The sequence below is a fragment of the Macrotis lagotis genome, chromosome 1 (genome assembly GCF_037893015.1).
Source record: "Macrotis lagotis isolate mMagLag1 chromosome 1, bilby.v1.9.chrom.fasta, whole genome shotgun sequence".
Taxonomy (NCBI): domain Eukaryota; kingdom Metazoa; phylum Chordata; class Mammalia; order Peramelemorphia; family Peramelidae; genus Macrotis; species Macrotis lagotis.
In genome coordinates, this window is record NC_133658.1 from 596,953,098 (window position 1) to 596,978,327 (window position 25,230).

Consider the following 25,230-nt stretch of genomic DNA (forward strand, 5'->3'; position numbering starts at 1 on the left):
TCATCATGTTGCAATGAGAAGACTTGATTTGGAGTTAAAAGACTTAGGTTGAAGGCCCAGCTTTAATATTTAATATTTACACCATCTCTGGGTCTCAGTTTTCTAATCTATAAAAAAATTATAATTTTAAATCTATAATCTAATATTACAGATAAGTAGTTCATGGATATCAGTGGAGGAGTTTCACATCGAGTCAAAATCTTAAGACCTGACCACCTACTCATCTTCCCTCAAAATATATTTAAAACCATATTAACAGTATTATGATAAAGCAATTTATAATTTTCCAAGCATTTCCTTATCATTTTAACTGATTCTCTTCAGACCTCTTAAATGATGCACTCCTCACCACGAGAATCTTTAACTCTATTCTTGGGAGAGCCATGCACACATAGTAAGTTTTCACTTCATCTTTGCAGGATCCCAGATTTTGCCTCACTTCCTGGTCATGTCCAACACATGGAACTTCATTAGAACCAATGTCTTGGATAAACACAATGGATTGAAAATTATACAATACCAGAATTTATTTGGAAGAAAGGGGAATTGTTTTGTGTCTGGAAATTTTCAAAAATCTTCCTGTAACCTCAAACTCTTTACTGAATTCAAAGCTATTGTTTTTGTTTTAAATTCTAATATTATTTTATTATTTTCCCCCTCTCATGATCTGTGATCATTAGGGTAAGAAGATTTTTGGTTAGTTTTTATAGTTTTACAAAGTCATTTGGAACAATTCAGGGTTATATAATTTGCCTAGGCTAACATAGACTAGTTATATGAGAAATAGAACTCAATGCAGGTTTTTCTCCATCCCTAATCACTATGCATATTATCTCTTCCATATAATATATAAGATTATGATAGAATACTGCTGACTTATAAAATAGCATATTTTCTGAAGAATTAAAATTGCAGGTAACATAGAACCATGAGAAGATTCATGTTGTATGAAAGTAGGGTTGGATATATTTTCAACAATGACTTTTGTTCAGTGAGTAACCAAAAAAGGCATCATGGAGAGTATGAATGGTAATGTAAAAAGTGTAAAAGAAAAACCAGGAATAACTAGTATCACATTGGTATACAAGGAAGGTTAAAATACCCAGTGCGAGACTCCCAGCAAGTTGTATAAATATGTGAAAGTTTAGAAGGATAGAGACCCAAATAGTGTCCCAATAAAATTAGCATAGGCTAATAGCTCTCTCAGATTTGAATAAATCTAAAGAAAATGAAATATATAACTGAAAAAGTTGATATTAGTTTTTAAAAATATAACTTCATGGTGCTACTAAAGATTGTACATATTTTCATCATCACTAGAAACTTGTACAAAAAATGATCACATATTATGTTTCTTCCATTAAAATGTGAGATCTTCGATGGGATTTTGGCCTTTAATTGTTAAATATGTAAGTGTTTACTGATTGACAATCTCTCTCATATATGTCTACTTCTCTTCATTCACAGTCACCACTTGCTATGACCACTCATTAGTTAATACTTGCACAATTTTCTTCAAAACTTTGACTGTTTGACTGTTTCAATATCTCCCTTAATAAAATGCAAATGCTACCTATTATCTCAAAAAATAATTGCTATTAAATATAAATTACAATATGGTATTTAAAATTCCTTCATCCTTTTCCAGTCTTCCCTTACTTTAAGTGCCTCTGTTAACTTCCCAATTCATCTACCATGTCCTACTCACTCTTTCTCAAATATGATACTCCGTCCCCTGATATTGTATAGTTTTCCTTGTCATATGAACCCAATGTCTAGAACACTTTCCTTCTTCACCTTCACCTTCTGGATTCTTTCAAAACTGTTCAGATCTCATCTACTGCAAGAGATTCTTTCTTATTAATTTTACTGATGGAAACCTCCTCTAAGATTATTTTCTTATCTTCTCTCCCTTTCCCCCTCACAAATATTTATACACACAGATATGCATTTATACACAAGTATTGTGTGTATACAACTAGGGATGTGCATACACATTTGTGTGTGTTATGAACATAATTATTTGCATGTTGTTAGAATATGACTTTATTGAGGGCAGGGACATGTTTTGCCTTTCTAGGTATTCCCACAATAGGCATTCCTATATTCATTTTTACTAAATAACTGAAGTATTTGAGACTGCTTAATTTCAGGGTTTCCTGATACAAGTCTAATGCACTTTCTAATGTGGAAAAAAATATTCAGATCTCCCCCTCAAAATCTGGATCATAGTCTATAGATTTGAAAGGCACTTTAGTAGTTATGTTGATCACTGACTGCATTTTACTATTGAGGAAATGGAGACCCAGAGAAGTGAAGTCATTTACCTATAATCAGACAGATGCCAAATATGTTTTCTTTTCACTATACTATCGCCTATTCACTTTTTACTACTTTGACTTCTTCCCAATTCTCATTACCACTTGCCTCTGTTCTCTCAACTACTTAATACTTACCATGCTGTTTTCTGGTTATACTTCTTCATCCTTCCAGCGTTCACAAATCACTCTTCCTCCTCCTCTCATGGTAAAATTCACATTCCTTCAATATGCCTACTCCCAACAAGAATGTTAGGATAAAACCAATTTTATTAAATGAAGATATCAGTGACAGTATCTCAATTCTTATTGTCATTAAAAAATGACTTGTTCTCTCTGAGTCTAGTTAGCAATATAAAGACAATATGAAGAAATTTTTATTCTTTTATTATGACTAAATGCCAGGTGTATGGTTCACTGACAGTGGTCTCCTAAGAAACATCTACTATGGGTGGGCAACTTTTAATTTTTGTCTCTCATTTGGTAGTTAAGTTTCTGTCATATTCTATCAAAAGCAGTGTAAAAGAAGTCTATAGGTCAAGATGATGAAGTAAGCAGTAAAGTACTATAATTCTTCCATATTTACCTCCAAACAACTATGAGATGGTACTTCACAAAACAAAACCTGGAAGAGCAGAACCAGAAAAATGATGGGGTGAAATAATTTTTAGTTTGATAAACTTGGAAGACTGACAGAAAGGCTCTTTCTCACATATAAAAGGGGAGCACAGTAAAGGACTGGAAGTATCCTAGCAAGCTCCACCTCAGGGAGGTAGCAGGAAATCCTGAAACCCAATGTGGTAGAATATGCAAATGCAGACAACAGGATCACCCATTTGCATTAGCACAGCTAAAGTAACCAGCAGTCTTAGGTCTGAGAAGCACCATTGACATCAGTTTTGCCCTGGGCAAATAGGGATTCTCTATTCACTTGTTTTTTCACAGCCCCAGGCAAACAACCATCCTTCAGGAGGCAGACTCCATGTGCTTCAGTGTAAACTTAAGCAAACTTGCATCCACCAGCAACTGGTTCCTGCCATGTGCTATATCACAACCCAAAGCAAACAGACAGCTGTTAGCAGTCAGATAACTATATGCTTCACTATAACCCTGGAGAAATACAAAAACACCCCACTGATCTCAGCACATAATAGTCGCCATTACTAGGACACCAGTTCAACACCGAAAGCTTCCAGATTCCTATGGCATCCATTAGTGTCAGCATCCTCTACTCCCAATATCACTTTTTCAGTGCAGTACCAGACAAAAGGGTTACCTGTGGACCTCTGAGGAAGCTTCAGTGCAGCACAAGATGAACTACCATGGCATGTAACCTAAAATAATGCCCTTTCAATCCTAGGAGCAAAGTTCAAATTTAAAGAAAGAATAAAGGTCAAAAAATAATAGCAAAACTATCCAAACAAGTAAATAAATAAACAAATAATCTGACAATAGAAAATTATTAGAGTGACAGATGATCAAGATACAAACTCAGAAGAGGACAATGTCAAAGAAGAACAGGATGTGGTCTGAAGTACATAAAGAACTCATGGAAGAGTATGAAAAGGAACTTACAAATTATTTAAGAGCAGTAGAAGAAAAATTGGGAAAAGAAATGTGAGTCAAGAGAATTATGGAAAAACTGTCAACTACTTGAATAAAGAAAGTAACTGCTTTCAAAATAAAATTAGCCAAGTGGAAAAGGAAATAAAAAATAAACTCTGGAGGAAAACAATAACCCTAAAATTACAATTGGACAATTGGAAAAGAAAGATCAAAAGTTAATTGAGGAAAACAATTTTTATGTTAGAACTGGGCAAGTCAATGAGATATCAAGAATCAATCAAACAAATTCAAAAGAAGGAGAAATGGAAAAATGGGAAAAAACTAAGAGAAAAATAACTGACCTCAAAAATATCAAAATCACTGGACTACCTGAAAGCAATAATCAAAAGGAAAATTTCTTTCAAGGAAAAGGACAGTTTCTTTCAATATATTGTCAAGAAAATTTTCCCTGATGCCCTGGAACCATAGGGCAAAATCGACTTTGGAAGAATCTATCAATCACCTCATGAAAGAGAGACCCCCAAAATAAAGAATATTACAACCAAATTTCAGAACTATAAATATTGCAAGTCTCCAGAAAGAATCAATTCAAATATCAAGGAGCAACAATCAGGATTACATGGAACTCGGCTGCTGTAGCATTAAAATATCAAACTACAAACATGGAACAAGATACACTGGAAAGAAAAGAAGCTAGGACTATCCCCAAGAATCACTTTCCCAGCAAAATTAAGCATAATAATGGTTATTAAATGAAACAGAAAATTTCAAACTTTCATAAAGAGGACACCAGAATTAAACTAAAGCTTTCATCTCCCATGTTTTCCTTCATTCTTGAAGAAGACCATGACATCAAAAAGGTGATGCCATGACAAGTACATGAATTGGATTTGAATGGCAGGTTCTTGTGCTAAGTCACCAGTCTAATTTTCTCCTCCACAGTCATCTGGGTCCAGTGGCCAGATATAAATCAGGACAACTAGAGATGATACTGGATATGAGGCAATCAGGGTTAAGTGACTTGCCCAGTCCCACAACTAGTAAGTATCTGAAGTTGGGTTTAAACTCCTATCCTACAGACTCCAAAGACTAATGCTCTATCTATTGTGCCACCTAGTTGCTCTCTCATATCACACTTCTAAGAGAAGCATCAATCAGTATACAAAAATTCAATTGCATTTGCAAGGATGTTGAAAAGAATAAAGAGACTTCATCATCACATAGATTTGTAGGCAGTAAAACCTACATTCAAATCGTGTCTCAGATAATTATTAACTGTATCCCTGAATAAATCATTCAATTTTTCAAAGCTTTGTTGCCTCAGAAATAAAATGGGCATGATTAGAATAAATTCATTCTAAGATTTTTGTGAGAGTCAAGTAGTATGTATATAAAATGTTTTGTGAACCTTAAAGAACAAGGCAAATATCAACTTTAATAATATACATTTTATTATTGTATATCAATATTATTTATTTGTTAATTATTATTAATTTTATTCTGGTATTATAGTGTCTTTGTATAATACCAGTGACAAATTCTCTACTAAACACATGCCATTTAAATTATGTTCTCAGTAATATAAATCAATAAATTATAATATTCTCTCACTTTTGTTTTCAAGGCTATTAACTCATTTAATTGATACAGTAGTCCTATAAGGTATACAGGATGGGTTTTATGCAGTGTAACTAAAACCTTTCAATATTACTTCAACAGTGGTTTCTATAGCAGGCAGCATAATCCTTGATAATTCCGAGCTTCCAGGCATAACCACTAGTAGGGAATGTTGTTTTCTGCTCCCCACCTTTATTGGAAGCAGCACAATGAAATTTGCATACTATTTTAGAGCTGTCTCCAGAGGAAAATAAAGAAAACCAAATCCATTGAGGTAAAATCAATTATGATTCCCCCCAAATATGGGATCTAGTAAGGATAATTATACCCACCAGGAACTTTGAACAATGAAGCAAATGACATATAAGAAGTTTTCATGAGCTTGAATAAATAGACTTATTGGAGTAATGCAAAAGATAAGGGTTTCCATATTATATGTCTTTTCATAGTCCAAATGGAGGGGGGATAATGAAAGTGACTTCATTAGACGTCTATAATGTAAGCCTGAATTCATCCTGAAAGGTAACAGGTGGATGTGGACCTGAATATCCAGAAATTCCTTGAGGTACTGACATAGGCAAATGAATATTAGACAAGGATGAGACAGTTTTGACTTCCAGAAGAAAGGTAGAGGATACAGTGAAATGTGTGATAAACCCTAAATTAGATCATGATTACTTTTGAAGGGTCCCAACTTTGTACATAGTCTCCTAGTAAAATGAGAAACTTCAGAAGAATGAGTGATGTGACAAAGAACTTGATTCAATGGTTTCCCACTGAGGCAGAAATACTCTTAAATGAGAGTATTAAATGAGAGAAAGTAAAACTTTATACTGATATATTAGGAATTATATAATCCTGATATATTAGAATTTGGTGCCCAATTCCTCTGAGTGTTTTGCCTCTATAAACAACACTATGACTCGGTAGAAGGGACATCAAAGTCTTTAGAAGTAATCATAATCCAGAAAAGTTGAAAGGCAAAGACACAGAAAGAAATGTAGAGCAAATAAGAAAAAAAAGGATTGTGGGAGGAGTGAGAGATATGATTGGACCATCTAATATGGCACACAGTGTAATTTCTAACATGGGTCAATGTTTCTAATATTACCTGTTATATTTGATACTCTTAAGGGTAAGCCATAGCAGAAAAATGGAGGGGGTCAAAAGGGGGAAATATACAAAATTTAATGATATAGAAATAGGAACTCAAAAATGGTACTCAGAAACATGAATTCAGTGAGGAATAAAATGAAAGGAAAGAAGGAATAAATTACAAAAAAGCATGACTCAAAGAATAATTTTAGTAGAAAAGGAAAGACAGTTAAAGGTGAATAAATTATTTTTTGAAAACATAAATTCAAAATTGAAAAATGAATTGGAGGGAGGTGAAAAGGAAGAATTTTTAAATAACCAATTAACTATGTAGGGAGGGGAAGAGAGGGTAGGAAAAATAATTTGAAATTAAATTTAAAAAAGAAAGAAGGAAGCAATAAGTAAAGCAAAACTAAAAATATTAGAAGTTGAACAAATGTCTAGGAAGTGATAGGACATGGTTGTGAGAGAAGAATGTCATGGATAACATTGCCTCAATTATTTTAAGGAAAATATTTCTTGGAATAAATAGTTTATTAAATAAAGCAGATTTTTTAAAAAATCTAACAAAAGAAAAGACCAGTCATAAAAATGCTTAAAATAGAAACTTAGCTCATAAATTTATACATGAAAAAATTGATAATCCTGAAAAATGAAAATAATTGCAGATTGAACAAGAAAACATAACCCCGCAATCTTATTCTTCTAAGAACATCTATAAAAGCAAAAGTACACACAAAATGAAAATGAAAGGCCAGAAAAACATTCATGTGAAACAGATGGTTTGACAAAAAATTTGAAATTGTGCTATCAGGGAAAAAAATCTCAATTATATATATATATTATATATATATAAATGAGGAAATTACATTGTACCAAAATTGATAGGCTTCAAGACCTATTAACATGCCTCCCCTCAGCAGGGAATAGTCAGGTTAGCATTTTACATATATATATATATATATATATATATATATATATATATATATATATATATATATATATATATGTATTATATATATACATATATAATATATATATATATATGTTTTGTTAAACATATTTACAAATTAGTAATATTTGACATGAGAAATTAGGATTGAGGGTAAGAGATGCATAAGAGATAATTTTTATAAAGTTTTCATCAGAATTAGAAAGATTTTTTTTCTGTGTTTTTTTTTGTTTTTCTTCCTCTAGTAGTATCCATATTTTTAAAGTAAAAATTAAATTAGCCTCAAGAGGAAATATACAGTAACACTATATTAGTGATGGACCCATTTTCCCCTCTGAGATCTAGAGAAATCTATCTATAAAATAAATATGAAAGAAGTCAAAGGTATAAATATAATTTTAGGAAAATAAAATATGACAAACCTCTGGAGAAAATAGAGTAGGAATAGAAAAGAATAGAACTTTTTCTTGACTTTTCTTGCTAGATTCAGAAATATTGATGATGTATTAGAGCATAAAATTTTCACAACCAAATGCAGAAAAGCAGAAATAGCAATTGCACCATGTTCAGACAATAATGCAATAGAAATTACTATTAATAAAGGACCATGGAAGTATAGATTAAAAGCTCATTGGAAATTTAATAATCTAATCTTAAAGAATAATTGGGTAAAAGAATGAATCATAAAAATAATCAGTAACTTAATTAAAGGAAATGACAACAATGAAACAATTTTAAAAATATGAGGGATGAAGTTAAATCAGTACTGAGGAGAAATTTTATATATCTAAATACTTACATCAATAAAAGAGAAAAATAACAGTTCAATGAATTGGGTATTCCATTTTAAAAAAAAAATCTAGAAAAAGAACAAGTAAAAACTCCTAATTAAACACCAAAATGGAAATTCTGAAAGTAAAATAAAAACTAATAAATGAAAAGTTGGTCTTATCAAAGAAAAAATAAAAGATATAAATACTGGTTAATTTGATTTAATAAGGGGAAGAAAAAACCAAAAGTACTAGTATCTAAAATAAAATGGTAAATATTCTACCCATGAAGATGGAAAAAAGCAATGAATTGGGTTATTTTGCCCTGTGATACTTTACCAAGAACTGATAATCTAAGTGAAATGGATGAACATTTAAAAATGTATAAATGATCCACATTAATAGAAGATGAAACAGAATATCTAAATAATACCAACCTAGGAAAAGAAATTTAACATCCTAACAATGAGCTCTCTAAGAAAATCTACAGGACCCAATGCATTCATAAGTGAATTTCTTTTAAACAATTAAGGAATGATTGATCACAATATGGTTTTAATACCTAAATCAAGGAGAGCAAAAACAGAGAAAGAAAACTGAAGTTTGATTTCCTTAATGAATACAGAAGCAAACATTTTAATTAAATAATAGGAAGAGGATTACAACAATATATCAAAAGAGCTTAAACTATGACACAGTGGAATGTTTTAACCAGAAATGCAAGTTTGGTTCAATAATTGTCTACATCAAAAGCAATAACAATAGCATCATATGTTTACATCAACAGATGCAGAAAAAGTTTTTGACAAAATGAAACACTTATTCCTCTTAAATCCCTAGAAAGCATAGGAATTAAGGGAGATTTTTGTAAAAAATAAGAAATATCTATCTAAAACCAAGAAAGCATTAACGTATGTTAGATAAATTTGCTGCCTTGCTAACAATATTAGAAATGAAGCAAGAATATCCATTATCAATAATCTTAATTAAAATCACATTAGAATGTAATGTAATGAGACAAATAAAATGAATTTGAAGGAATAAAAATAAGAAATTAGTCAGTAAAACTATCTCTCTTTCCATGACAGTGTACTTAGAGCACCTAAGAGAATGAACTAAACACTAATTGAAACAATTGAAGCAGTGAACAACTTCAGTATAGTTGCAGGATATAAAATAAACCCTCATAAATTATCATCATTATTATATTTGATATACAAAATCTAGCAAAAGAGAAAGAGAAATTCCATGTAAAATGACTACAGGCAATATAAAATTATTCAAAATCTAATAGCCAAGAGAAATGCAAATACCATATGAACCAGACTACAAAACAATACCTTTAATCTAGCAACACCACTACTGAAAAAAGGATAAAAACATCACTTGCATAAAAATATTCATAGCAACCCTGTTTGTAGTGGTAAAATATTGGAAATTAAATAAATGTCCTTCAATTGGGGAATGGCTTAACAAATTGTGGTATATGTATGTCATGGAACACTATTGTTCTATTAGAAACCAGGAGGGGTGGGAATTCAAGGAAACCTGGATGGATTTGTACGACCTGGTGCTGAGAGAGATAAGCAGAACCAGAAAAACATTGTTTACCCTAATAGCAACATGGGTGTGGGTACACAGGCTATTCTAACAGCCATGACACAAATCATCTCCTAGTAAACCGCCACCTGGACAGTCTCAGGAGCTGGCTTGCCGCCCTGAGAGATAAGGTAAGCTGGAGGCCTTGGGAGCCAGAGTCCTTGGGAACTGGACATTCTGCCCCACTGTCCAAGGGCACTAGACACAGCTGTACCTTATCATCTCCTCCCTAATGTACCCTCCTACCCTGTAATGCAAGAAACTGCATATACACATCGCTTGCACCCCTAACAATTACCTCATTATTCTTTGTTCTACCCCAGAAGACCTAACAGTATATATGTAATAGCTAAGCAATAATAAAATTGAGCTGGAGGCATAAGGCAGTAGTGGCTTGACTCCTTATTCTCAAGTCCCCTCCTGGAGGGAGGTTGCTGGTGTGGGCCCCAAGGAAGCAAGCCACAACAAATTGTATAGAAACCCGGGATCCCCCTCTGAAGAGCTCTTCAGATTCGCACTCCTCCTTGCTGGCCAAGGTAAGTGCCCCATTCGGGCTGGTCTCTCGACACCCCCCAGCCCGAAACAGCAGCCCCATGGCTATTAGAGCCCCCTGTAGTCCCTTATCCTAATGGGGAATCTTCCGCCTTCTTCCCAAGATACGCAAGTACGGGTTCTTAAATAACTCCTAAGTTCCCGTTGCCTGAAATGCACTGAAAAAGAATGTAAAGATAACACTCCAGGCAGTTTTGGCTTTGGCCCCCTGGATTGAAACTAGTCACATCCTGGATCCTGATGTTTGGGGACGTGTTTTGACACTTGTCCGCAGAGCTGAGGTCCGTGGTCCCCCTCTGCCTTTCTATCCTATTGTCACTGCAATACATGCCTGCCTTTCAGGGAGAGAGGAAAAGCCTCAAGATATTTTACAGGCAGCTTTAGATGAAGAAAAGGCCAAAGCAGAAAGCCCGTGCCACCTCACTGAGGTCCACAATGAGGGCACTCAAACTGATGAGAAATCTACTTGCCCCCCTCCTCCTAAGCCCTCCCGGGATCCTCTGCCAGACAAACCACTTCCCCCAAAGCCTCCTTGTCTCTACCCTGAGTTGTCTCGGGGAGATGACTGGATCCAACTCCCCCAACACTCTCCCCCAGAGCTACCCTGGACACACAGTAAAATCCGTGACAAGCCCATTGATGATAACCCCTGGGGCCTGAAACATCAAGATGCTTCCCCTCCCCCTCAGCACCTTCTAATGACTTCACGGAAGCCTGCCAGATGAGAGATTCCTGCTGGGGTGCATTTTCCCCCAAGCCAGAAACTTTCACTCAGGCTTTCCCAGTTAAAGTTAACCCTACCCCACAAAGACCCTTAAGGTGGTATCCCACAGATGCTAAGGTGCTGGAAAGGATGAGGAAGGTCACCAGGGAGGAAGGCCTTAATAGCCCCTACTTGCAAAGCATGTAAGACACTTGGAGCATTGATCTTAATTGCCCAGGGGACTATAAACAACTCATGGGGACTCTTTTAACCCCTGCAGACTTTCTCATGTGGAAGGCAGCCTTTTATGATGAATGTGAACAACAGGCTGAGCACAATAGTCGCACTGGTGTACAGCTAACCTTTGACATGCTAGCAGGGGAAGGGATCTTTAGTACTACAAACATACAGTCCCAGGGACCCCCAGAGTACTTTGATCAGGTCAGGCTCTGTGCACTACGAGCTTGGCGTCGCACACCACGATCAGGCCCCTCTAAAGAGCCCTTGAGCAAACTCATCCAAGGACGGACAGAGCCCTTTTCTGATTTCATTGCTCGGGTCCAAAAGGCTGTTGAATTTAAAGTCACTCACACAGGAGCAGCCCATGCCCTTGCTAAAGAACTCATTAAGGAAGGCTGCTCCCAGGAATGCCGGAGGCTGACTGATCTTTCTAAATCCACTCACATAGAAGATTGGGTTTTAGACTGCTGGCATGTGGGGTCTATGACCCATCAAGCCTCCGCCTTAGCCCAAGCACTAGAGACCTTGCAGATACAAGTTCAGAGTGCACAGACAGGGAACCAAGACAGGAAATGTTATGCATGTGGGGGAATGGGCACCTAGCATGAGAATGTGCTAATCGTTGGCGCTGCCCCCAGCCATGGGCCCCAGCGCTCACAGACAAGGAAGCCAAGGATACCCTGCCACAAATGTAAGAAAGGCCTTCATTGGGCTAAAGACTGTCGTTTGGATCTTGCTCTCCCTCCTCCTTCCCCCTTGGGAAACAGGATATGGGGCAACCCTCAGCCCCACACCTAAGAGGGAACGACATCCTCTGGACAGCACCCATTCAACCCGGGCAGCTCAGAATGTCCCTAAAATTGCCCGGGTCAGTCTGGACTGGGGTCATTGACACAGGAGCTGACATCACTGTTATCCCTGCCGATCAGGCCCCCAGTGAATGGCCCACTGAAAAAGGACCCACCATCATGGGAGTCTGTGGGGAAACATCCACTCAGCTGCTATCCCGAGACCTCCGATGGGAGGACTGGGAAGTTCATTCAGGATCCATCCGACCCCTCCTGGTACCAGGTGCTCCCCATGTCATTTGGGGAAGGGACCTCCAGAAACACATGGGTCTCCACATATCCACTGATGTCTCTACCGGTCACCCCCAATTCTAGAGACCACTGCTCCCCCCCTGCCATCCTTCCCTCCTTGCCCCCTGCCTACCCCAATGCAATGGAAGGATGAGACCCCCTTATGGACAGATCTTTGGCCTTTACCTACTATTAAATTGACTGCTCTCCACTTCCTTGTCTCGGAGCAGCTTTCCTTGGGACACATTGTTCATTCCATCAGTCCCTGGAACTCCCCGATTTTTGTTATCCCAAAAAATACACCAGGAAAATACTGTCTCTTACATGACCTCTGGGGACCCAACAGCCGGCTGGTCCCCATGGGCCCATTGCAGCCATGTCTCCCTCACCCATCGGCTATACCCCAAAACCAACCCATTTTTGTAATAGACATTAAAGACTGCTTTTACAGCATTCCCCTGCATCCTTAGGATGCTCCCCGCTTTGCTTTTTCCATTCCCGCTAAAAACTATGAATCTTCAAATGACTGCTTTCATTGGGTGGTTCTGCCTCAGGGCATGGCAAATAGTCCCACCCTTTGTCAGCCTTATGTTGTTGCAGCCCTCAAACCCATCCTTTCCTACCCACATCTAACCTGCATCCACTACATGGACGATATATTATTGTTCCACCCCTCTCAGGCCACCCTTAAGACGATAGAGGCCTGGGTTATAGAGACCCTTTCTAATTTTGGCCTGAAAATAGCTCTGGATAAGATTCAGAGGCACCCCACATTTACCTACCTGGGCTTTACAGTACATTCTTCCTCGGCCCTCTTAGGCAGGCCAGTCATTACCATTCCAAGGACCCTCACTCTTACTTCCCTCCAGGAGATTTGTGGGAACATTAACTGGCTTCACCCCTCCCTGCCTGTCTCCAGTAAAGACGTGCAGCCTCTCTTCAACTGCCTTAGAGGCTCCCCTGATCCCTCTAGCCCCCGTGCACTAACCAGGGAGGCCGTGGCAGCCATTGACAAAGTTAACTCGGCTTTAGCCTAGCTACCAACTCACAAAGGGACCCTCACAAACCGTTCTCCCTGATTGTCTTTCCACACGTTGCCCTCATCTGGCAGAGTGCACTCCTGCTTTGAGTACACCTATCACAGTCTTCCCTTCCCCGTATAGCCTCACTGGTGTTGTCCTTGGCTCATCTCATGCTAAAGGGTTGGAAGGCTGCCAAAGTTCATCTAGGAACCGACCCTGATGAACTTGTCCTCCCCATACCCCTTCACCATATCCCTCACTGCTTTTCTGACTCCCCTGATCTCGCTTTGGCACTTCTGGGCTTTGCGGGGTCTCTTGGTAACCATTACCCACCCTCCCCTCTCCTCAAGGGGATTTCAGCACTCCCTGTCAGCACACTCCTCTTCTCATTTCCCTCCCCTCAACCCATTCCATAGGCTTATGTAGCCTTTACAAATGCAAACAGAAAGCACCTGGCCTAATGTTATCTACAAAAATGGCTCTGTTTTGTTCACTCATAAGAACCTTCACACCCAGTCTGTGCAATGGGGAGAACTGCAGGCCCTAGCTTTGGTCCTTGTCCATTTCCCCTCTGATCCCATCAACATTTTCAGTGACAGTGCTTACACTGTGCAGACGCTTTCTAGCCTCCCCTTTGCATCCCTGCCCCCAGAAGAGGCCGACCTCATCTCCGCTCTGATGTATTCCTGCCAGTCACTTCTACGCAGCAGAGCAGCACCATGGTTCCTCTCCCACATCCGCTCACATACTGGGCTGCCAGGCCCCTTGTTTGCAGGCAACAGTCTCGTGAACAATCTTATCTTGTTAACTACCCCCTCTGACCCCCTGCAACAGGCAAAGGAGCTCCACCACAGGTTTCATTTGTCCCCAGCATCCCTTCACCATTGTTACCCTGATTTAACCATTGAGGCATGCAAACACCTCTCTTGACACTGCAGTGAGTGTGCACCCTTTTTACCCCTCGGCCCACTCACTAGGACAGGAGTCAACCCTCGCGGGCTCCGACCCAACTCTTTGTGGCAGGCTGATGTCACTCATTTTGTGCCTTTTTGCCAGCGCAAATACATATTTACTTGTATTGACACTTTTTCTCACTTTCTTTATGCTGAAGCCATGACTTCTGAAACTTCCAGAGCAGTTGTCACTTCTTTGATGTTTGCCTTCTGCACCCTAGGGGTCCCTCACACTATAAAACCAGATAATAGCCCCTTCTTTACCTCTTCCCCCTTTGTCACATTTTGTTCCCAGTGGAGAATTAAACATGTCACAGGAATCCCTTGCAACCCACAAGGCCAGGCAATTGTTGAACAGACTCACGGCACATTAAAGAACACTCTCCTAAAATGAAAAGACAGTGATGTCCACAACTGGCCTGGCCCGAAAATTGCCCTGCACAGGGCCCTCTTTACTATGAACTTCCTGACTTTTGATTCTGAAGGGTTTTCCCCCACCTTTAAACTCTGGGGGGGGGCCCTTTTCCCGCCCACACCTCTGCCCATGGTTCACTGGAAGGATCGGATCCTCTTTCTAATAAATGGAGCAGAACTGACCCTATTCTAACACAAGGGAGAGGGTTTACTTGTGTTTTTCCCACAGATTGCACTACCCCACTGTGGATTCCTGACTGTTTGATCCGACCTGCCTCTCTAGATGATGCCCCACGTCGCAGCCCTCACCAAAATGATGCAGAGAATGTCACTGAACAACAGTAGACAAGACCCAAGACGCAGAGGATGGAGGGGGAGGAGGCAATTTCCCCAACCTCCCATAGAGCTCCAGGATGAGCTGCTCACCTTGGCAAAAAGAGCAATGGACTTTAAACCCAGAGGACGCTTGTCTCTTCACCAGCTCCTCATTACAATGCTGTTCCTACTGAATACCCCCAAAGTACAGGCCACCCCACCAATGGGCACTTATCCCTTCCCCCCCAATCCTTTTACCCATAGGTTATGATGCATCTCTCTTCCCTGCACTCTTTGCCAGTAGTGGAACTGTGGGTCTCCCCACACTCTCACCGGAAGTACAAGCAGCCACACCGTTTCCCGGGACTCTTAACATTTCCAATTCTGCTGGTTTCACCTTTAACTGGTCCTTTGCACACCCATACTGGGTCCCACTAACCTGCTCATTTCAAGGGGACCTTTTTGCTTTTGACTCTTCTGACATAAGATTCCCAGCTGGAAGTCTATGGGGATACAATGGTACTGGTGTGTGCTGGCCCAAGGATTTTAGAACACTGTACTATGGACCTGAGAATACTAGACCACCCCAAATTCCACACTCCCCTTCCTGCCCTTTTCTCCCTAACGTTGAACATTCCTCCTGGTTCTGGTCCCCACAGATCCCCTGGGCCCCATGCAGAGGCCCCTATGTATTCCATTTCCGTTCCCGGCTCAGTATCTATTCTGATTTAGATGAGATTGGAGGACCCCCATTGAGATATAGACCCCCCATATAGAAAATACACCACCCTGTCTCAGGTCCCTCTATGCGGCCCTTCAGCCTGCACAGACATTAGACCTCTTTTTTTCATGAGAGGGCTTGTCTGGTATAATGGAACTTGGGGAAAAACGGACCCTAGGCAGTCCAAGCTAGCACTGGTTGAGCCTACAATAACAGCCAGAAAAATTAGTATTTTTACACAGTCAGGCCTGTTTCACACCCCCATTTTTCCTGGGTAGCTACCAATCTGACCCCTGACCACTCTGATATCCTGAACCGCTCCAGTAATAATTCTTGCTATCTTAACTCCTACACCCTGCCTGATGCTGACACACATGTCCTGGTCTGTACACCCAGTTATCTATGGATACCTGTGACCACTGATGGGTGGACTCAACAAGTTACAATCTATCACAGGGAATCCTGAGCCATTGGCCTACTTGCCCTGCTCATAGCATCCCTTATTACATTTATAGCTTCTGCAGCCACCTCTATAGTCACCACCCTTGCCACCACCCCATGGCCGGAGGATATAGAGCACACGGCCAGACAAATGGCTGGAATCTTTCACCACCAAAATGAGGTTAATAATCTCCTGAGAGGAGCTATCCTTAACCTAAACCAACAGCTAGCCCTCACTAATGAACGAATCTCTTTTGTAGAACAGCAAATTAGGACCATGTGTGGTGCAAGATATACCTCCTTTTGTGTGACACCATTCCCTGTAAAAAACCTTTCCCATGCTCAAACTCTCCTCAATAGGCAGCTTTCCTCCCAGTAGGACTCCCACTTGCAATCCCTGCTTGCCAACATGACATATAAGGTCCTGGACCTCAATGACACGGTCATCTGACTAAGACTAGATAGTGATTCCATAGACATGCTCTTGCATGATTTTTTTAGCTGGACTTCCCCAACCAAAATTGTTCTTGGGGTTCTCATTCTTATTTGTCTATTACTCCTCCTCTGTTCTTTGATTAACCAGTGCAGAGCTGCAAAAGCCCTCATCGGCTCTGCCTTGACTATCCAGGCCCCCCAGGTCCTAAATGAAAAACAGGGTGGGAGATGTGGGTATACAGGCTATTCTAACAGCCATGACACAAATCATCTCCAAGTAAACCACCACCTGGACAGTCTCAGGAGCTGGCTTGCCGCCCTGAGAGATAAGGTGAGCTGGAGTCCTTGGGAGCTGGACATTCCGCCCCACTGTCCAAGGGCACTAGACACAGCTGTACCTTATCATCTCCTCCCTAATGTACCCTCCTATCCTGTAATGCAAGAAGCTGCGTATACACATTGCTTGCACCTTTCTAACAATTACCTCATCATTCTTTGTTCTAGCCCAGAAGACCTAACAGTATATATGTAGCTAAGCAATAATAAAATTGAGCTGGAGGCATAAGGCAGTAGTGGCTTGACTCCTTATTCTCAGGTCCCCTCCTGGAGGAAGGTTGTTGGTGTGGGCCCCAACGAAGCAAGCCACAACACATGGGGGTGATAATGTACCTTGATGGACTTACTCATTCCATCAGTACAACAAACAGGGACAATTTTGGTCTATCTGTGATAGAGAATACCATCTGTATCCAGAGAAAGAATTGTGGATTTTAAACAAAGGACAAAGACTATTACATTTAACTTAGGGGAAAAAAAAACTGTTATCTTACTATGCAATTTTGCTATTTGTTGTACTTTATTTTTCTTCCTTAAGGATATGATTTCTGTCTCATAACATTCAACTTAGATCAATGTAGACCAAGGAAACAATGTAAAGACTAACAGACTGCTTTATGTGGGGGTGGGAGGAGGGAAGCAAGATTAGGGGGAAAATTGTAAAACTCAAAATAAACAAAATCTTTCTTAAAAACCTCTACACAACAATAAAGACAGAATAAAACAATTAAGTAATATTAATTGCTCACAGATAGGCTAAACCAACATAATCAAGGTATTGTCTAAGTTAAATTACTTATTCATTGTTTATACCAATCAAACTACTGAAGAATTCCATAGAACTAGAAAAAAATAGTAACAAATTTCCTTTGGATGAGCAAAAGATCAAGAATATTAAGAGAATCAATAAAAAACCATGAGGTAATGTTAGAATAGATTAGGTACAGAATGCAGAGTAGTAAATGCAGAGTAGACCATAGCAATCTAGTGCGTTATAAATACAAGATGTAATTGTTTGAGGTAAGAGTTCAACATATGACAAAAACTCCCACAAAATCTGCAAAAACAGTCTAGCAGACATTAGGCAGATACCAACAGCTTCTACCACATACAAAATGGGATCATTACTAATGACTGATTTAGATTTAAAGGGTGACAATAAGTAAATTCAGGGAACATGGAAAAATTTAGGGGAAGCTTATGACCAACAAGAGATAGATGTGTTAAAAAAAAAAAGTAAAATAATGTTGGTTACATGAAATGAAAGGTTTTCTCAAAAACAATAGTAAGGCAACCTAAATTAGAATGAAAACAAGACATTGGAAAATTTGTAACTCTTCTCTAATAAAGGCTTCATTTCTCAAATAGTGTCAAATGTATTTTTTTAAATATGAGCTATTGCACAGTTAATAAACTATATAAGAATATGAACAAGCAGTTTTAAAAAGAAAAAATCAAAACTGTCAAATAGTCACAGGAAAAAAATCACTACTGATTAAGAAAATCCTTAATTAAAACAAATCTGATATTTCCCTCCATACCTACCAAAGTGACTAACATGACAGAAAATAAAAATAGCAAATGCTGGAAGGGATGTAGGAAAATAGGCACCCTGATGCACTCTTCGTGAAGCTATGGTCCAAAGGTTGTAAATTTGTGGATACTCTTTTACCCAGTAATACAAATACTAGGTCTATGTTCCAAAGAGATCAGAGAAAAGAGAAAAGGGCCTATTTGTCCTGAAACATTACTATTAATGCTTTTTGTTCTGGCAGAGGATTGAACATTTTGAGATGTTCATTATTTGGTGAGTGGTTGAGCAAGTTGTGCCATATGATTTCAATGGAATACTATTGTGCTATAAGAAATGATGAGCTGGATTGTTTCAACAAAAATTCTGTAGGACTTTAATGAACTCATGTAAAGTGAAATGGGAAAACTAGACACAATAAATATAAGCAGAGAGATTGCCTGTCTGATGATGCCACACTAGTAGAAAGAGGAACACAGAATTATTACTTGTATTTCATAGAGAAAACTAAATACTAGAACCATACAGTTATTCATCCCATAAAACCCAAACCAGATTTCCTCCTAAATGATGGTGGACATCTTGAAGATTGTAAATTATTTTTAAAAAAGTAGGAAAATTACCAGTCTATTCTCAATATTACTGATTCATTCAAATTCTTGTTTGATTCATACAAATTCTTGTTTGATTCATACATCTAGATACTATGCAAATAAAGAGTTTGTGAACTGTAAGGTTTTAAATCTAAGTAACTCAATTAAATTGATTTATATAACTTTATATATGTCTGTGTGTACATATTTTCATATATATACATACACACACATATTCATTTGTACAAAGCAGCTATTGTTTCAGTGCCACTGTGCTAGGCATGGAAAGTGAGAGAACACAATTAGAGACAAATAAAACAATAAAGAAGCTTACATTCTTCTAAGAGTTTATGACACATATGGAAGTAAATTAATATAAAAAAGTAGAAGTAGAAAATGGGGAATTCCATGGTGGAGCCAAGATGGTGGTGTGAAGCTAACATGTTCTCAGAGTTTTTCCCTATCAAAACTAAATGAAACCTCTGCATAGACAATAAAGCTACAGATTCCACCAAGAAAAATAGAAGATTCAAAGAAGTTTTCAGTGGGAGACACTGTGGAGGATCTTCAGTGAAAGTCTGCCATTTTGGGGGAAAAAAGGAAGCAAAGCCAACTGAGGCAGGATAGACAGTGGGAGGCTTTTAGCCACAGTGCAGTCCAGGTCCTGACAACTTGGCAACTAGATAGCAAGTCAACAGGAAGGTATCAACCCCAAATCAAGTCTGAACGCTGGGAATACTGGGGCAAAAGATAGGACTGGGTTGAGAACAAACCACTGCATAGACAGAACCTGGATATAAAGGAGGAAATAAATCTCTGCAAAGGCAAGGCCTGGACTAGATAGTCAATATCTTGGCCAACTACAAGCCAGGGATCAGACCCCAGCCTTAGCATAAAAAGCTTGGGTCTATACATCATATATCCAGAATAAGAGCTGAGACATTTCAAGATGAGCAAAAAAGCTAAAAGAGTGCTCACTATAGAAAGCTACTTTACAGATAAAGATGATTACAATGCCAAGTAAGAAGAAGAAACCAGTGAAAAATTACTCACATGGGAAGTCTCAGGAGTGTATGAATTGGACTCAAATCCAAAAGATCATAAAAGAGCTTTGAAAAGAATTTAAAAACCAAAAAAGAGAAAGAAGAAAAATGGAAAAAAGAAATGACAATCATGCAGGAAAACAATGAAAAATTGACCAAAGAAATCAGCTCCATCAAAAATAAAAATAACTAACTGGAAAAAAGAATGTAACTCTTCAAAAAATCAAATTGACCAACTGGAGAAGGAAACACAAAAGTTAATTGAAGGAAATAAAAATCTAAAAATTAGAATTGAACAAACAGAAACCAGTGAATATATGAGCCTACAAAATTCCATCAAGCAAAATAAAAAGCTGAAAAAAAATTGAAGAAAATGTAAAGTACCTTTTAGGAAAAACAAATGACCTGGAAAATAGATCAAGGAGAGATAATTTATGAATCAATGTACTACCAGAAAGCCTAGATAAAAAAGAAAAAAAACCTGTAAAATATTCAGGGAATTATCAGGGGAAAACTATCCAAATCTGGTGGAAGATGAAGGCAATATGGCCAATGAAAGAATACACAGAACTCCTCCAAAATGAGATTCCCAGGATAAAACTTCTAAGGGCTGCTAATAACCAATTTCCAGAATTTTCAAAGAAAAGAGAAAATACTGCTAGCAGTATAAAGGAAAGAACTCAAATTATAGGAAACCCAATCAGACACACACAGGTCTTATCAACCTCAACATTAAAGGACCAGAGCACCTGGAATACCATATATTGGAGAGTAAAGAACCTGGGATTAAACAAATAATTTACTACACTGCAAAATTCAGAGTATGCTGTCAGTGGAAAAGATGGATGTTCAATTGAATAGAGGAATTTCAAAATTTCCTGATGAAAAGATAAGAACCAAACAGAGAATTCAATCACCAAATACACTCCTCAAGATATGTATAACAAGGTAAATGAAAAGGGAAAAGGGAAAAACCAAAACAAAACAAATGTCAGTCAAGACTATCAAATTGTATAAAACCCTATAAGGGAAGATATAACACTTATACCTCTTGGAAATTGTATTTCCCTTAGGATACTTAAAGGGCTGAATATAATTGAAGAGATTGGACTCAGAGGATATGGTTATGGTTGGGTTTTGTCTCTCCATTGAAGAGAACCAAGATGAAGTCACTATGTTTGAGATGAAAAGTGCTCATGAAAAGTAGGGATAATAACTCTAAATTTAAGTTTCTCAATTCCTTTGACCTACTTTAATCTGGCTTTGCTCACAAAGCTAGCATATTCTCTGATGAGGACATTATAACTTGTACAATCCTGAGTAGGTTCCTCCCTTACCTTATAATCAATTATAAAGTTCTTAAGAGAGAGACTTTCAGAGTACTTGGAGTACTTTGAGATTCTATAGTCAATTAAATCAGGGTTGGATTTAATCCATTCTTTATTTAAGAAGGGGTAAAGTACCCTAGGTGGGGAGCTAAAGGGGGGAAGTGTGGGAAACATATGATTGGGGGGAAGAATACAAATGGTTCATAAAATGATTTGGCTTTGGATTATACTTTACCTCATGAGAATTGTGTGTCCTTGGAGGGTACTCAAAAGGGGAGGTAAGGTTAAAAATGATTGTAATTTGATGTAATTCAAGACTCTTGAAAAGTATACTTCTAATGAAACAAAAAAGGGGAGGAAACAGTGAATTTGAGATTTTCTGCTCATCAAACAATTAAATAATCAATCATTCAATCTGTGATTGTACTTTGAAAATACTTTGAACTTATTCAGGAATAAATCAAGTTTTGATTGATGGTACCTGATTAATAGTATTGAAGGATAAATAACACCAGGTAAAGAGACACAAAGATCTAAAATTTTAGAGGGAAAGAAGAGAGAGTGTGAACAATGAATAAATTTTTTCAATAGATTTGGCTCAGAGAGGGAATAAGAAACATTACCTCTTAGGTTTAAAAATCTTTCCTACTTTATAGGGAAGGGGGGTGAAGGAAAAAATATAAAGGAAAGGGCAGATGGTTGGCATGGTGGATAAAGCACCAGCCCTGGAGTCAAGAGGATCTGAGTTCAAATCCAGTCTCAGACACTTAATAATTGCCTAGCTGTGTGACCTTTCACAAATCACTCTTAACCCCCTTGCTTTAAAATAAATAAATTTTTTAAAAAGGTAAAATAAGAAGGAAATGATAGAAGGGATGGTGAAGTTATAAATGAAAATAAACTGAATGTTAAATTTAAAAAGAAAAAATGGGGCAAGGGAGTAAAACTTTGGTGAGGATGAATAAGAGGAAAAGAAAGAGAAAATATACACGGGGAAAGATAGTATGGAGAAAAATAAGAACTAGGACTCTTAACTGTAAATGTGAATGGGATGAACTATCCTATAAAACAGAAGCATATAGCAGAAAGGATTAAAAACCAGAATCCTAAAATACATTGTCTTAAAGAAATGCATTTGAAGCAGAGAGATACACACAGGGCAAATGTAAAAGGATGGAGTAAAACATATTATGCTTCAGCTGAAGTAAAAAAAGAAAATCAGGGTTAGCAATGCTGATCTCAGATAAAGGGAAAGTAAAATAGATCTCATTTAAAGGGATAAGAAAAGAAACTACATCTTCATAAAAGGCAACATGGAAAATAAAGTTGTATCATTATTAAACATGTATGTGCTTAGTGGTATAGCACCCAATTTCCTAGAGGAAAAATTTAGTGAATTATAAGAAGACACAGAGAGAAAAACTTTAACAATGAGAGACCTCAACCTCCCTATCTCAGAACTAGATAAGTCTAATCACAAAACAAGCAAGAAGTTAAAAAGGTGAATGAAATATTAGAAAGCTTACTATGATGGACCTCAAGAGAAAATTTCATGGGAATAGAAAGGAATATACCTTTTTCTCAGCAGTATATGGCACCTATACCAAAACAGATCATATACTAGGGCATAAAATCCTTATACTCAAGTAAAGAAAGGAAGAAATAAAAATATTTTATTCTCAGATCATGTTGAAATAAAAATTCATGTAATAAAGGGTCATAGAAAGAGAAACCAAAGAGTAATTGGAAATGAAATAACATAAATTTTAATAATGAGTGGATCAAACAGCAAATCATAGAAATAATCAATAATTATATCCAAGAAATGATAACAATGAGACATAATACCAACATTTATGGGATACAGTCAAGGCAGCTTTGAGGTAAAACATTATATTTCAAAATGCTTATATGAATAAAATAGAGAAAGAGGAGAACAATGAATTGGGAATGCAACTAAAAAAACAAGAAAAAGAATAAATTAAACATCCTCAATTACATACTAAATTAGAATTTCTGAAATTCAAGGGAGATATTACTAAAAAAAAGAAAGGTTGGAAATCAATGATCTCAAATAAAACCAAGAGTTGCTTTTTATTATTTTTATGATTTATTTACATTATTTATTTTACAGTCTTGTTTTAAGAATCATAGTCTTGTTGTAAGAGTAAATATAATCCCTCATTCTCCCAACAAAAATTAAAAATATTACCTCATGTGAAAAAAGTGAAAGAAAATTGCAAAATAATGTGTTCCAGTGTGTGTTCAGATACCATCAGCTCTTGTCTCTGGGTTGGATCACATTCCTTATCATAAATCCCTCAGAGAAGTTAATTCCATATTTTTCCACAATTGCTGTTATGGATTGTAATTGCCTCCATCCATTACTCCCCTCTACCATTTAATATATTTTCTCTCTCCTTCCACTCTGTCCCTCTTCAAAACTGTGCTCTAGGGTGGCCCAGTGGTACAGTAACATTGGCCCAGGGGCCAGGAAGCCCAAACCCTATATTTCCACCCCAGAGAACCAGCAAACAGAACATTGGCCCAGGGGCCAGGAAGCCCAAACCCTATATTCCAACCCAGAGAACCAGCAAATACCCAGCCCCATGATCCCAAACAAGCCACCCAATCCCACTACCTTGCCAAAAGTAATAGAGAAAATGTGTCCTATTTGACTATCCTCTCCCATGATAACCCTTTCCTTTATCACCCCCCCTCCACTCCTCCTGTCCCCATTCTCCCATCATCTTTCTCTCCTTTTTCCTCTAGACTTCTATACCCTATTAACTATATGTGTTGTTTCCTCTTTGAGCCATTTCCAGTGAAAATGAAGGCTCTCTCATTCCCCCTCAACTTCCCTCCTTCAATACCATTGCAAAAGTGATTTTTGATGCTTCTACATGAAATATCTTAACCTATTCTACCTCGCCTTTCCTTTCTCCTAACACATTTCCTTTTCATGCATTGACTCCATTTTTACAATATATTATACCTTCAAATTCAGCTCTCTCCTGTGCCTTATCTATATATTTTAACTGCTCTAATAAATGAGAAAGCTCATATGAGTTATCAGTATCATCTTCCCATGCTGGAACACATGTAGTTAAGAGTTGATTTTATGAAAAAGCCAATAAAATAGATAACCTTTGATTAGTCTGACATAATAAATAAAGAAGATAACCAAGATATCAGTATCAAAAATGAAGAGCTTAACTAACTACCAATAAGGAGGAAATTAGAGAGATAATTCAGAGCCACTTTGCCAAACTGTTTGCCAATTAATTTGATAACCTGAATGAAATAGATGAATATTTAAAAAATATAAACCATCCAGATTAATAGAAGAGGGAATAAAATACTTAAATTATCCTATTTCAGAAAAAAGAACTTGATGAAACCATCAATAAACTCCCTAAGAAAAAGTCTCCATGTGCAGATAGATTTACCAGTGAATTCTACCAAACATTTAAGGAACAATTAATTCCTATTTTACATAAATTATTTTAAAAATAGAAGACAGAGTTCTACCAAATTCCTTTTATGACACCAATAGGGTGCTGATACCTAAACCAGGAGGAACCAAAGCAGATACAAAAAATTATAG

General features: G+C 37.7%; 1 protein-coding gene across 1 annotated transcript; it reads left to right on the forward strand.

Moving 5' to 3' along the window:
* The first annotated feature begins 12,182 nt into the window (after positions 1–12,182).
* On the forward strand, positions 12,183–12,575 carry LOC141505682 (endogenous retrovirus group K member 25 Pro protein-like). The gene has a single exon (XM_074211732.1). The coding sequence runs from the start codon at positions 12,183–12,185 to the stop codon at positions 12,573–12,575; it is 393 nt and encodes a 130-aa protein (XP_074067833.1).
* Positions 12,576–25,230: the final 12,655 nt, after the last annotated feature.

What these genes read in the sequence shown, in the direction of transcription:
- LOC141505682 (XM_074211732.1), top strand. Translation starts at nt 12,183, where the DNA reads ATGGGGCAACCCTCAGCCCCACACCTAAGAGGGAACGACATCCTCTGG.